The 14,835-nt window shown below is 41.3% G+C and overlaps 1 protein-coding gene across 5 annotated transcripts in view; it reads left to right on the top strand.

The window, feature by feature from the left end:
• nrp2a (neuropilin 2a) overlaps nucleotides 1–14,835 on the top strand; it is a 73,741-nt gene that overhangs the window by 48,322 nt on the left and 10,584 nt on the right. For all 5 annotated transcript variants that reach the window (XM_086067729.1, XM_086067728.1, XM_086067732.1 and 2 more), the window contains exons 9-16: nucleotides 1,028–1,203; nucleotides 1,457–1,636; nucleotides 1,721–1,865; nucleotides 8,019–8,093; nucleotides 8,173–8,277; nucleotides 11,645–11,910; nucleotides 12,733–12,829; nucleotides 14,034–14,066. In XM_086067729.1, the coding sequence (XP_085923855.1) occupies nucleotides 1,028–1,203; nucleotides 1,457–1,636; nucleotides 1,721–1,865; nucleotides 8,019–8,093; nucleotides 8,173–8,277; nucleotides 11,645–11,910; nucleotides 12,733–12,829; nucleotides 14,034–14,066 (1,077 nt within the window). The remainder of the gene's footprint in view (nucleotides 1–1,027; nucleotides 1,204–1,456; nucleotides 1,637–1,720; nucleotides 1,866–8,018; nucleotides 8,094–8,172; nucleotides 8,278–11,644; nucleotides 11,911–12,732; nucleotides 12,830–14,033; nucleotides 14,067–14,835) is intronic.

The raw sequence follows: 14,835 nt of genomic DNA, 5'->3' as shown, positions 1-14,835 counted from the left end.
TTTTTACTTCCTGGTTGCACCTTGAGAAGAAGATGGCTTCCTCAACTTATCCCAACATACAACAAAAACATACATTTTCACCTATGTGCCTATATTATTATTTTTATTATTAGTAGTAGTAGTAGTAGTAGTGGAAGTAGTAGTATTGATTACTTGAAAGAGCTATCAATGACACCTGATTTTGATTTTTATATGTCTGACAAAAGTTTGGGATTAAATGGGTTAATTTCATTAAGAAAAACTAAACAAAAATATTTTCGTCAACATACATTTTTCACCAGACTAGACTAGACTAGACTAAAACCCTCATTAATAAACAATAACTGGGACTAAATTAGTATGCATTTTCGTCTACTAACAAAAATGTACTTCACAGATGAGAGAAAATGTTATGTGAAATAGTTTTAGATGTTCAACATTATCTGATGACAAAAAAATATACAGGAGTAAAATGATTGTCCTACTAAAACATTGACAATTTTTGCTAACTACAAAACTAGACAAATAACATTATGATTTCTTGGACTAAAATAAAGTAAAAAATGCTAGATTTATAGTCAACTAAAAGTTGACCAATTAAAAAACGGCTAACTATGATAGAAACTAACAAGTGTGATTGAAACTGGACTAAAATTGAGACTAACTTAATGTCTGATAAAATTAACACTAATGGAGAGGAGTGATGGGATCCTAAATAACATTTGAAATACAGTGAGATGTTTGCATGAATGCTAAGCAAAGAAATGCAGCAGCATAAACAGTTCATCCCACTGATAAACACTAAATGTGTTTTAAGCGTAGATGCATTTCTATCCCTTTGGGACTCTCTTAGAACTTTGCTCCCGTTTTAACTCCATAGTGCTGAGTAGCCAGTAGTGCTACGATGTGGTGAATCTTAACAGCTCCCAGGTGGGAATTTGCGTAACAGCATGAGTGTACGTGTCAGGTCAATGACTCAGGCGTGTCCATCCGCCCTCCTGAGTTGAAAATGAAAATAATGTTTGCCCGTTCTGCTCAATTGCCACAGACGCTCCGTGCTCCAGACTGCAAGGCCTGCTGTCTGGCCTGCTGCCTGACAACCAGATCTCGGCCTCTTCCAGCAGGGACATGATGTGGAACCCCAGCACCGCCCGCTTAGTGGCCAGCCGCTCTGGCTGGTTCCCCGCACCTTCACAGCCCCTTGCTGGGGAGGAGTGGCTTCAGGTAGGTTAAGATTGAACAACATATAGCACCAAATTGTACAACAAATTGAAAAAAGTGACACTTTATCTGACTCCCAAAAAAATGTATAGATTTCTCATCGACCCATGATTAATCTCACCATAAAAGTTTCCATGGGTATTGGTTAAGCAGTTCACTAGCAAACAAACACATAAGCTCCTTGGTAGAGATAATTATACAAGTTCCTGGAGAACCATCAAAGCATTTTTGTTTCCCCATCGTTGATTGGTTCCAGGTGGACCTGGGTGTGCCCAAAACAGTGCGTGGAGTCATCACCCAGGGAGCAAGGGGGGGAGATGCAGCAAGTGGAGGAACCACAGAGAACCGGGCTTTTGTCCGCAAGTACAAAGTTGCATATAGCCTGAATGGAAAAGAATGGAATTTCATCATGGACCGAAAGACCAGCCAGCCTAAGGTCGGTATAGAGAACAGGATACAGTACATGTGTGTTTGTTGGAGGTTCCACTTTGTAGATTGTGTGTGTGGTTATTTCTTCCAGATTTTTGAGGGTAACACACACTATGACACCCCAGAGCTGCGTCATTTTGAGGAGACGATGGCCCAGTACGTCCGACTGTACCCTGAACGGTGGTCTCCAGCAGGGATTGGGATGAGAGTGGAAATACTGGGCTGTGACCTTCCAGGTAGGAGATTCAGTCGTGGTATAACTTTAATTTGAATGTGGATGTGAAATATGTCATGGTTTTGCACGGTGGGGACCCAAGCGCAGGGAAGCAGGAAGGCAGGTCAGGAGGATCTCAAGAATGATTTATTTTCCGATTACAAAAAAAAAGGGAAACAAGGAGCGTGGAATTATCAAAAATATTATACAGGTAGTCCTCTAGTCACGAACATCCGAATTATGAACATTCGCAGATACGAACAAAGGCTGACTGATGTCCATAAATGCTGTATTTTGCGTGCAAGTTCATATTTAAGTGCGCGCCACATCATACATTATGGTACAGTATTGTACTGTAGTGTGCCCCTCTCTGCCACAACCCCGCCAAGCAGCACCGCGACATTTGCACCTCTCTGTCCGGCGATAAACGGCACAGGAGCCACGGCGCACGCACTCTTCATGCACTCGATATTGGCGCCACACTGCGAGTACATTTTAGAGGCTCTCCTGGAGGATATTCATGAAAAGCAGCCCTTAGTCGTCTTCTTTATCGGCGTAGAAGCAAAACGTACAATATCTCTTCAGCTTCGAAATCAATTCAATCTGACTGGGCGTTTGCCATCTTGAAAACAACAGTGAACTAACGCTGCATTCGAGGAAGGTGGGGATTTTTTTTCCCCACTCGGATTGTCACAGTTCTATCCTCAATGCGTTCGAGGTGAATGTAAACAATAAAGATGGCTGATTCCGATCAATTGTTTGTTGTTCTGGTTCAGGCAGTCTGAACAAATCACGTTGTGTTATGTGAAGTTACTTACTTCGAATAACCAAATTAATGTCAACGTGGAACACCTGGACAAGACACAGGTGGCTGAGGGAGCTAATTGGTTGACACGTGGAAAAGGGCTGGTGAGACGCAAAACCTTAATGAGACAGATAAAACATGGAAAAAGGGACACATTGAAAACATGACAAAACTAAATCCATTCAAAACGGAGGGAAAAACAGATCATGACAATAAAAGTCCAATCATGTAATTTTTTTATTATCCTTTATTATCCTTTAATAATTAAATTGTATTGAATCAACCAATTATTTTATTAGAATTTTAAACGTAGGTGTAATTCTTTATTTTACTAAAAACCTACGAGAAGGTGCTTCCGAGAATAGTGAGGCTGGCATCAAACAAACATGGAGTTTGTCAGAGGAAGAAAGACACACAAACATCGCAGATTAGAAAAGTGTTTCAGCCTGATATGTTTTGAAATTATTTCACCTGGAAAATATGACTTCTCTGCAAGCTTCCAGAAACATGTGCTAGTACCAGGAGGGAGTGGACAGGGTTTGTCTTACAGGAATGCATCCCCAGAGACAACTTTCAGCATAGTCTGTTTTCCAGATGTGTGTGGCACACACACATGCATACACACCGATACATGCTCATACATCTCCTTGCACAAGCACACATATGGACTTTCACTGTTCGCCACTCCCTCTGAGCCCGAACAGGATAACTGATGCCGTGTAGCACAGCCAAGCATGTCACATACGTACAACAGTCACATCAAGCAAACCACTAAGAGACATCCACACAAACACACATATGACATCATGCCCCATTCAACTTGCATGGGTGACTTGGGTTTGTCTTTTATTGTGCTTGACGTGTTCAGCACAGAAAGATCATCACACAAATTTATAAGTAAGGTGGAATGTACCATGTGTCTAATGTTGAGGGTCACACTTTGTTCCAAGCTCAGCAGGACCACTGACATAGTGCATATATTATTCGCTTCTGCCCTCAGTTATGTCCTCTCAGGTTCTGCTTTGCTTTTTCTATTTTTTAACCTGGTGCCTGATTCCTGGTGCAGTTTGAAGTAGAAGCTGTGACAGAAGAGTAGAATAAAATCCGCCTCACCATCCCAACATATGGTTGCACTTCTTTGCCCCTTGAGGCCCTGTGCGTGGGTTCATAATGTTTTTAGTCTTTTCTCTCATCCTCCCCATCTCATCCTCTACATATCTCTCTTGTGCACACGCACACACACACGTCACTGCTTTTGCAAATGTACTCCCTCCAAAAATGCAAAATGCATGAGGATGATTTCAGTCTGAGAGGAAGATTGCATTGTTCAAACGTGCTCGTTTGAAAATTACACATCTGGTGCCACAGCATCACAACATACACAATTTGGGATGGTAGAAAAAGGTGTTCCTTTTAATCGTCTCATGACAATTTAATAGCAAATGCTGTATTTTATTTGAATGGAAATGTTTTCCAGTGACAAGAAACAGTCGTTGCACGGCACTCAACAAATATGCTTCAAATCCAGTTTTATGCCACCAAAATTGTATGTATTATTCAAAGCAGTGGAGTTTGCATTTGGGCACATTTCCCAAGTGAGGTGTGGAATTTGGACCCAAAAGCAGACCAGAAAGGCAAGTTATAGTACTTATAGACCAAAAAAATAGATACAAAGTAACAACAGAGAGCATGGCTGGATTCAGATGGCCTCAAAGAAAATACTTGATGGAGAAACCTTGTCTAATGACCTTGAGTGGGCTGGATGCAGAGAAACTTCATCGTACTAACAAAAGTGTCACTCAGTAACTCCAGCTGGAACTATGCTCAATTCGATATGACAGAATAAAGACTTATATGAAAAAAATAACAGTGGCAAATACAGGACCGAAATACAGGACCTACGAGTAACAAATACAGGACCATAGCAACACAATGGCCCACAGTGACATCAGTATTAACATATTTTCTTAACACTCACTGATTAAAACGAAGCTTTTTTTCCTCTATGTTATGCTAATTATAGTATACCATTCTAGATCTCATGAGAACAGACTTAGTCTTGCAGTTGTTTACTGATGAGCAGGTGCACCAATAGAGATCCTGAAGTTGACGTCACGCGTGTCAAAATGGCCGTTAGCGCAACCATTTTGGCATGATAGAAAACGGGTCTTCCACTTTGAGTCAATGACAAACGCCACACTTTAACAATGATTGGCAGCTGTTGTGGACCAGCTGCCACAACGAGATCAGGCAAAAAAAAAAGGATTGAGCATTCTCCAGGCTACCAAAAGAGAAACCAATGCGTAGCCAAAGTTGAACTTTGTACATGGTGGCTAAATCAGCAGATGCTAACTGTTACCACATGCAAAATGTGGGGGAAATAATCTGTTTTGTTCATTTGTTCTGCTACGGTTTCATAGATATTAGAAGTTGAATTTAATAACTGACCAACACCATAAAGAATACTTTCTATGGTATAAATGACGGCGGCCGTGGCCGATTTAGCAGCTGCTAAGTTGCTAACGTACATAAATAACACTGCCAACGGTGTAAGAGAGGAGGTAATTCCACATTAGCAGCGTCCCCAAGTTGAAAAAAAAAACCTCCTGACACTTCATCGGCAATCCAACATGTCCACCTCGCGCATGTGTGTCATGTCCTTTTCATCAAAGTGACTGTCAATGCTCTTGGGCAGAAAGTTGACGGATAAACGCTAGTTTTCGCCCTCCACGCCCTTGTAGCCCATTAACACTGCGCCAATACTTTCCTGCCGGAGGGGGGCGTGTTCAGACAAAGTCGCGTGACGTCAGGATCTCTATTGGTCATTTAAAGTCCACTTTGAATCTGTCTCCAAATGTTAATGTCTCATGATCTCATCCCATGCATGATGATGGCTTGCATCATAACCTGCAACTGTAGCAGACACGTCATTGCGCATAGATGGTATGCGAACAGCTAGCTCAGGGTGAACTAGGCAGGTCAGGCACGTTCTTCGCACGTAAACATCCACACGCAAACAATCACACAAGTCGGTCTTATTCCCATTGCCCATGACACTCCTGTCACCCAGGAAAGGTCAACACATTTACACTGTGACCTTTGAAAGCACTGTGCTCTCAGGAGCTGGAAAGAATTTTAATGGACTACAAGACTGTGTCTTCTGGGCGCTTTGACACATGTGTGTGTGTTTACTCGCCAGGAAGAAGGTTACAATTAGGCATTTGGTACACTCCAAGGTCTTACCCCAAAACCTGAGGGACCAAGTAGTTAGACTTGATTCAAAACAGCAAACGACAGCACAAGAGGCGCAAGGAAATTCTTGATTTGGAAAGCGTCCTGCTGTAACGTCTCAGCATGCTGACAGATAAGCATCTCATTAGGTGGCTAATGACTGGCATAACGGACGGGGCATAAATGCAGCATTAATGTCAGGAGCTTTCGCCAGCTGCGACAGCGCTTTCATGTCAGCCTTCTCGGCAGTTGGGGATTGGTCACAGTTCCTTTCACGGGAAGTTCCTTTAAGTAGACCAATTGTCACACTGTGTTTGCTCCCCTCAGTGCCTTTCATGGCATTTAAAGGATGTCACGAGTCATTCAGAAAGAGGAGCGTCATCAGTAGGATGCTTCTAATTGGTGTTAAGCAACACTACATTAGGTACAGCTGCAACTGGAGAGAATCGTCATAATAAACTTACTGTTAAATTAATACCTCTGAGATAAATGAGAATTTATACTTTCCTACAGGCACATTTGAATGCAACTGTACCGGATCTGTGGCTAATTTTGTGGTTAGTGAGTATGCAAATGGAAATATTGTTATGAACGTACTGAGTGTTCACAATAAGAAACTGAGGTTGGAAACCGCTCCTGGCTTCAAGTCACATGACAACGTTGAATCATTGGCCTCACCCCAACAGATTTGACAGATTTTGCAAGGCCCACTTAATATTGTGTTCTAATGCTATAAAAACATGGAATCTACCAAAAGAAAGATCAGAGTATCTTCTTTCATCAGAGAAACAAGTATATTTGTATCTGTTTTGCAGCTATTAGCATTAGAATATAGCTAAGTTTCATCATTAATTACAAATCTGTTTAAAACACTGGGTAAAACAGTTGGTTGCAGCATGGCCCTTGTTGATCTCGTATACTCTGCTGCCACGTGCTGGCCGTTTTTTGTAATAACGACCATTGCTTTAAGCGACCTCTTCAGGTCAGGCTGCATTAAAGCCTTCTGTATGCTAAAAAAATTTAACATAAAGCATTAAACAAAAAAACGTATAAAGGACCATTAAAACATTAAATTCCAAATTACATTTTGCAGACGCAGTAACTGGTTAAATGATTTAGTTTATTAATGAAAGTAACACGTTATAATCATTTCAGCAAAGGTGAGATGTAAATATTTTTTATAATTCTAATTCAATAACTGTAAATATAAATTAAGACATTATTAATGATCTGACAGTGCATAATGTCAGGTCTTTCATAAATTTAAGAAAGTACTTTTAAATTCACGTGAACAGTAAATTTCAAGAAAAGATAGAAAATGTTCTTAGGATTTTATAAGAAAAAGAGATATTAAAATAAGCGTTTCGATATCAGGTTCGAAAAGGAAAATCGATTCAATATTGATTAATTCATTTTTTAAACCCATCCCAAGTTCATAAGTTACGTGTTGTTCATTGAGCTATAAGCTCACACAGCTATAAAATCACACAGACACAACATGGCATAGCATTCTCCGTGCCTGGATCAGTAGGATGAGAATTCTAAAACTTTAGCTGATAAACTTAAAGCATCTTCTCTTGCTGTCAAATGAGCTGATCTTCAACAGAAAGCATTGGGGGGAGCGGGGTGATGTATGCTTTACATTGCAATGACTCCCCCGCCGCCCAAAATTTTCATTTGCTATTTGTGCCACACAAGTGCTTTGCCAGGACCAGTTGCCAGGCAACCAGCACAGACACCGAGAAGTGTCTGCTCTCAGCTAAGAAATAATCTGACACACAGCCCACTGTAATATTCTCAATTGTCATTTTCTCACTTTGGGTTTATGTGTTGAAACTAGCACTCAGGGGTGCATTAGTACGCTTCAAGCGTGGCGGTTGGTGGACTTTAGCTGGTCGCTGGCATGAGAGTGGTAACTTATCATGTGTTAGTTGGCAAGAATGCAAAGCACCTTAATTATCCAAAATGTGATAGCTTCATGATCCAAAATGTAACATTATTCTAAAAGCTGGAGTCTATCCCAGCTTATTTAGAGTGAGGGTTAGATTGCGGCACTGCCACACTTTCCATTTTTTTTCAATTGGTTCGCTTCATATGATTTGTGAAATATAACATTTGATGACCATATTGTCCCTGCAGAAATCACCACGCCAGCAGACACGGCCACGCCCACACTCCCTGCTCAGACCACCACCGTCGTTGCATCCACCACAGGTAGCAGCAAACTGTGGTAGAGAGAAATGGGGCACACTGCTTGCTGGCTCTCACGGTTGTTCTCCTCTCGACTCCACAGCCGCCACCCCCTCGCCAGCAGACGGCGTGTGTGACTTTGAGAACGGTTTGTGTGGGTGGACGCACGACCCCAGCGCCCCCCTCCTCTGGTCCTTGCACAGCCATGGTGAGTACCCTCAGCAGTCAGCACCTCTGCCTGCTCAGCTGTCAATCAAAGAGATGATGGTTTCTCCATGTAGTGAGCTTTTGATGGACAAATGGTCTACAGGGGAATTGGGCTCAAGGATACAGCAGCAAACATGATGCGGCTTAGCACCTCACTATTAGAATGGGCGACTGTTAGCACTCCCAAGGTTTCTATTTACTACAGTGTTTATGTGTGAACTTTAGGCAAAGTTCCAATTTGGTCACAGAAAATTGCACAAGCAGAAATGTATTAAAGTTGAGAATATCACTGAGTCTAGACAAGATATGTTCAATTTAATGGAGTCTTTTTCTTCCTCATTCAACTTGACCAAGATAATTCCTTTAATTGAAAACAGCTAATTTTAGAAATGTGTGCCAGACACACTACTTTGTGTCAGAAACACACACACACTAGCATGTGATTCAGCAGCAATTGGAGGAAAGAGGAGATTCCAAAGAGAAGCAGTCTATTATTCAAATGCAGCCGTTTCTTCCTATCTTCGGATAGCTAGAAAGAAAGTATCCCGTTTTTTCCTGTATATCAGTGGATCAAAAGTGCTACTTTTGGCATGATATTAAATGTCATAGAAGGCTTATGTGTTTGTTTTCTTTATGTGTTCATTGCTTTCTGTATGAAGTGTAAGAGATGGTTAGCCAAACCTTATTTTAAAATTCACTGTCTTTGTGAAAGATTTCATTTTTCCCATCTGGTGCAAATTAAACATATTTGTCAAACACCGGATGGTACCTGTATCATGTTCGTCCGACCTCAAAGCAAAGGGAGGACATTTTGCTCCGGTGTGACCTATATCGAGCGCCGTGCTGTCTCTGACAAGGTGCTTCAAAGTGACGTCTTTCAACGCAGCATTCAAGGCTTCTACTTGGATTAGTCCAAGTTGGGGCTTTCGTGCATAAGGAATCATTTCCAGCCGTCCACAGGCACCAGATAGCCTTTGAATTCCTCGCTGGTGTCAAAGGTCCGAAATCCCAGCCAGGATAGTACAGGATCATTATTTCACTGCTGTCGAATTACGGTTGATGTGTTGTTTCTCTCGTTATCCGCAAAACATTTTCTCCTCACATGAACTTGCTCTGAATAAGACACAATGATGAACATTATTTAGCTCAATAGAATAGAATAGAATAGAAGCCTTTATTGTCATTATCGTGTGCAACAAAGTGGCAGTTCCCAAAAGTATGTTTGAAACCTGGAGGTCGAGTTTGCATTGCGAAGCAGCTTGGATTATGAACTGTCTTGGCCAGCAAGCACAACACGGTTCGGGAAAAAAATAAATTTCTTTCCCTTTCATGCACATAGTAAAGGTGCAACTGAATGGACAATTTCAAACCGTCCAATTTCAAACAGTTCCCTGGTGTTTTAATATCATAGCTGTGGCATGCTTTTGTCAAATGATACCAAGATCAAGAGCTGCAGCAAACTTTACACACCATATTTATGTCTTGAAATCAAGTAAGACAGCCCTCATTCTGCCATTTTTATGCTGGCTACCAATTACCAATCTGACAAGAGACACATTGTGAAGTTCCTCTTGTTGACTCACCAGCAAGTATATGCCTAACAGATGGTGCATTTGGAAAGAAGAAATTAAGAATCACAAGTTCACTTCTCAAAAGAAGTTAACTGATTGCTTGCTGGAGACCTGCTGGAGTAAAATAAATATGTGAAATTATGCACGAATGTATACATACACCCCAATATTAAGTACTTTAATTCTCCCTTCCTGTTAAAAAAAATATTTGTTAACACACACTGACCCACTTACACTTTCACACAGTGATTATTGATCATTGTGATTTAATCTATTCTTCTGTGTGTTTATTTGTGTCTTGTTTGGAGGGGAGTAACTATTAAGGGTGGGAATCTTTGAAGGTCTCACGATTTGATTCAATTCCGATTTTTGGGTCTGCGATTCGATTCAGAATCGATTTTCGATTAGGAAAGATTATTCTATTCAAAATGATTTGATTGACAATGATTTTTGCTTCAATCTATAGATGTGCAAGGAATTGTAATGATCTACTCCAGTTTGACTCGCTAATGCTAATTAGCATGCTACTCGCGGCACTTTTATCACTCAAAAGAACGGCTCCACACTGAATTTATTTTTTTATTATTGGAATAACTTGATCGTGACTTTTTCCTTCTACTCTCTAATGTGGCTACAACTAAACTGTGTATTAGACCGCGTGGAACCACACTGCCCCTCAGTGGCCAAACCGGGTACAAAATGAACAACGCTCCAAATGAAGGCACACACAGACAAAGGCAAGACAGTATAAAACAATTTAAATAAAATCGATTTTGGGACATTTAAAATCTATTCTGAATCATACTAAATGAGAATTGCGATTCTTATGAGAGTCGATTTTTTGGGCACACCCCTAGTAACTATTGTTCACTGGTGATGTCGTTCCTGTAAGTAACGGATGACTTTGCTCTTGCCTGCGATTGTGTTCAAAGTGTGTGTCGTTTTTTTTTGTGAGAATAAGGATGAATTACTGGGGCTTTCTTTTTCCACATGGATGATTGATGATGACAATTGTGTCTCTGCAGCCATGAACACACACATAGTGTGCTTGTGCTACATTCATGCCATTTACCTCAAAACAGAAGTCAACCCCCCCATATTTTTTTTAATGATATGTTCTATGCGTCCTCACTAGTCTAAACACAGTATTCAAATTAATATTACATTTGTGGAATGTGAATTAAGATGGAAAATACAGCCATTTTTATGGACATTCAAAGGCCAGCCATTTTGTTTCTTGCTGTCGACTGAAGATGACGTAAAATTTGCACAGGGCTCAGGCAACAACCAATCACGGCTCACCGGTTTTCTGAGTTTGGTCTTAATATTGGCAAGCTGAGTCATTACCTGTTACCTGAGCAACTGTAATGTCATTTTCAGTCGACGGCAAGTGGAAAAATGGCCACCTCGCTGAGATGGATAAAAACATCTGGATTTTGCTTCTTAATTCATATTCCACAAACACAATATTAATCCGAATATCGTGTTTACATTACTTGGGGGCGTACAACATATAGTAAAGACATTTTGGGCTTGACTTTCCCTTTAAATACAGCATCATGCACTTATTGCGGAGAATACTTTTTAGGGCCTCCAGGACTAAAGGAATAAAAATAAAAAACATTTTATTTAGCGCACTACTGGGAACACAGATTTGGCTAATACAGTTGTGATATGTTTTACAGTAATTTTTCAGTAAATTCTCAGAATTATGATATTCACTGCTCATGTATTTTGCACCCCCACATTTAATATGGAAATAACAAATGATCTCTTGTGGTGCTGCTTCTTCTTCAGAGCTCAACAGTCATCTGTATATCGAAGCCAGTCCAAAGACAGAGCAGCAGCGAGCTCGCCTCCTCAGCCCCGTGGTGCCGGCCGACACCGGTCCTGTCTGCCTTCTCTTTTCCTACCAAATGTGGGGGGAGGCCGAGGGGCACCTCAGGGTCTTGCTGCGAGACACCCACAATGAGGAGACCCTCCTGTGGACTCTAAAAGATGACCAGGGCCCAGTCTGGAAGGAGGGCCGCACTATCCTGCCTCGCTCACCTAAAGACTACCAGGTAGTAGGAATGCAACGATATCCAAACATCATGATACGATAAATATCACGATATGAACCTTACGATACAATAATTATCACGATACGTGATAATTATCACGTGTAAAAACTCATGATATTGCCAAAATGTCATTGTCATGTTCTCCTATTAATGAGTATCATGCTCTATGTAGTTCACAACGTTGTGTTCAGAAGTAATGTAGTAAAGTAATGTTTTTTGTTTGTTTTGTTTTTTATGGAGATGTTGAAAAATATTTGCAGGTATGACTGATTTATAAGAAAGAAAACAGCCTCAGTGGCCAAAACATACCCAATTAAAATTAAACTTCACTAATAAACTAACCCCTAGAGGTTGCTAGAACTGCACAAATGGAAAACAACTTTACCTTTTTAACAGACGTGCTGCTTTTAATATCGTTGACATGACGCCGAGAATATTGTGGCAATTTTAATATTAGTTATTTATTATTAGTTATCGTTATATCCCTACCAGCTAGTGATGAATTCACTGGCTCTGTGGAAGCTTCACATGCAGGCAAGATAAATAATAGTCACCCGAAAAGAAGCCACGCTGTCTCTTTGGGTTGCATGATTGTTTAGAGTTGCATTTTTTACAGCCATCACACTGATGTTCTCATAAAAGAGTAAATTGCTTGCAAGCGAGGGGGAAGATGAAGTATGAAGTTGTTGCTTTGAAATCGCAAGCACTCTATTAAGTTTTCATCCCGTCTCTTCCTCCTTCTTGTCCCTTGTGTTGCCTTCCTTCTCTCCTCCCATGCTTCCTCTGTTCCTTCCGTGCCTCTTTCTTCTTCCTGCTGCTTAGGTTGTGATGGAGGGCTTCTTTGCGCACGGCACGAGAGGACATGTCTGGATTGACAACATCCACATGAGCTCCAGCACGCCGCTGGAGGAGTGTACACGTAAGTGGCACAAGCCCCCACACAAGAGAGGGACGAGCTGTACTTTTTTTGTTCTTTATTTGACCCAGCCGCCCTCTGTCACCGTCACCATCCTCTCCACTTATACCTCTTAAAGGCATCAGTAATGCATGCGACGTGATAAACACCCCCGACATTCCTCCACATCCAGCTTTAGAGAGACGTTTTATTCCAAAACACCCACCTAGCACATAGATGAAAGAGGCGAAGCGAGCGAAGGAGGGGCAGTGTATAAACTCCTCCAGAAAAAAAGAAGAATAGGAAAAGTAGGCCATAAATGCCCTGTGGGCCCCCGCGATGCTAATCTATGTTTCATTAGATTTCTATTCTTCTCTTTCTCTCCTCCGTCTATCTCTTATGCGCACAAGCCGGTCGTATTTGTAAACAGAGCTTTTCCCGAGCCGTCAAAGGGAATTACTCGACAGGCTGTTTCCAAAGTAAACGGCGGAGCGGCTGGCGCGAGCCAAAAGCCAAGGCAGCCTCCTTAATCTGGCCTGAGTCGGGGCTTTGGAGAGGGTCTTAAGCAGATCACAGACCAAGCTGGAGGTGCGCCGTTAAAAACTTGCTACCAGTTTCCGCCTGACATCCGTGGTGCTTTTGAGCCAGACCAGCCAGTGCGGACAGGTGTGTGAGAAGTCGCGTCAGTCATGGGGTGTGTATATCGAGAGTCTAAACTTCTCAGCAGTCAAAAAAGCAAAAAATTACAGCCAATCTTGGCTTCTTCGCCACTCCCACAGCGTGCTGGGATGCTGCTTATCATCCAACACGGTACGGTATTTCTCAGAGTACACTGTTGGCATTTCTGCCACAAGGCGTTTTTCCCTTTCCCTATACACAGGCAGCACATCTTTGTGTTTGCATTCCCTGCAATCAAAGTGAAGGCTCTGCTCTGTGGCTTCCCAAACAGTTGAACTGGACTCTAATAAACATCTTGAGATGCATTCTGTTGCCAGCTCACACAAATTGCATTCTCACAGTGGAGTCCAGTAAAGGCCATAATTCATGTGAGCTGTCTCCGGAATTAACTTAAATTTCCTCAGGAGGGCTTTGGTAGTCTTGTGACATTTATTTGACATTTGCCGCGCTTTTCATGTCATGTGTAAAGTTACCTAACAGTTCTCTCCCTCTCTCTTTCTCACTCTCTTGCTCCCTCCTCGTCACCCATGTTTTCGGACTGTCCTCACAGAACCAATCAATGCCTTCTCTCCAGATATGACCGGTGAGTGTATGATGTCACTTACTCTCTGGCCTTGCTGCTTCTGCTTGTTAGTATGCACCAGGCTGTGGGTTTTCGCTTGGCGGCACCAACATGTCTCAATGACAATATAAGCTGCACAAACTATCACATGACCAACTACACTGCAAGGGTTTCAGAATGAATACACACTCTAAAGACAGTGTGTATATATATATATATATATATATATATATATATATTGGGTCAAAAGTAACCCAATTATGAATTGAAAATGGACCGATGCACTTTATGGGTCAAATTGACCCTTTCTGGGTTGTTTTATACAAAATAACCCAATTTTTTGACCCAAGTAAAGCATCTGACCAACGTTTATGAGTTGTTTTACACAAAAAGACCCATTTCTTGACTCAAAGTTGGGTCAAATTGACCCAAGTAGTGGATCGATACATTTTTTACCCATAGTTGGATTATTTTTTACCCAACTGTTTTTAGAGTGCAAGCGGCATGTAGATATCACCAAACAAATACTAAACACCCAACTAATGAATGCCAGAATATGTTGATTAGCAGAAAAAGATTTGGGTAATTCATCAGAGGTGGGCACTTCCATCAATCGTCAATTCCCGTCAGTAACGATTGCCACCTTTCGCTGCATTTTCAGCGAATGCTTTATGATGCGAAGCCTCGCAAAAATACACAGAATGAGAAGGTCCGTCTGTCTTCACCAAGATTATTTTAGTTAACGAAAACTAAAACTAAAATTCAAAAAACTAATTTGTTAACAAAATAA

This window comes from Leptonotus elevatus, chromosome 2 (genome assembly GCF_054856555.1).
Source record: "Leptonotus elevatus isolate MCC_2025b chromosome 2, RoL_Lele_1.0, whole genome shotgun sequence".
Lineage (NCBI taxonomy): Eukaryota > Metazoa > Chordata > Actinopteri > Syngnathiformes > Syngnathidae > Leptonotus > Leptonotus elevatus.
The sequence above is the reverse complement of the archived record's forward strand: the minus strand, read 5'-3'. Positions and strand labels throughout refer to the sequence as shown.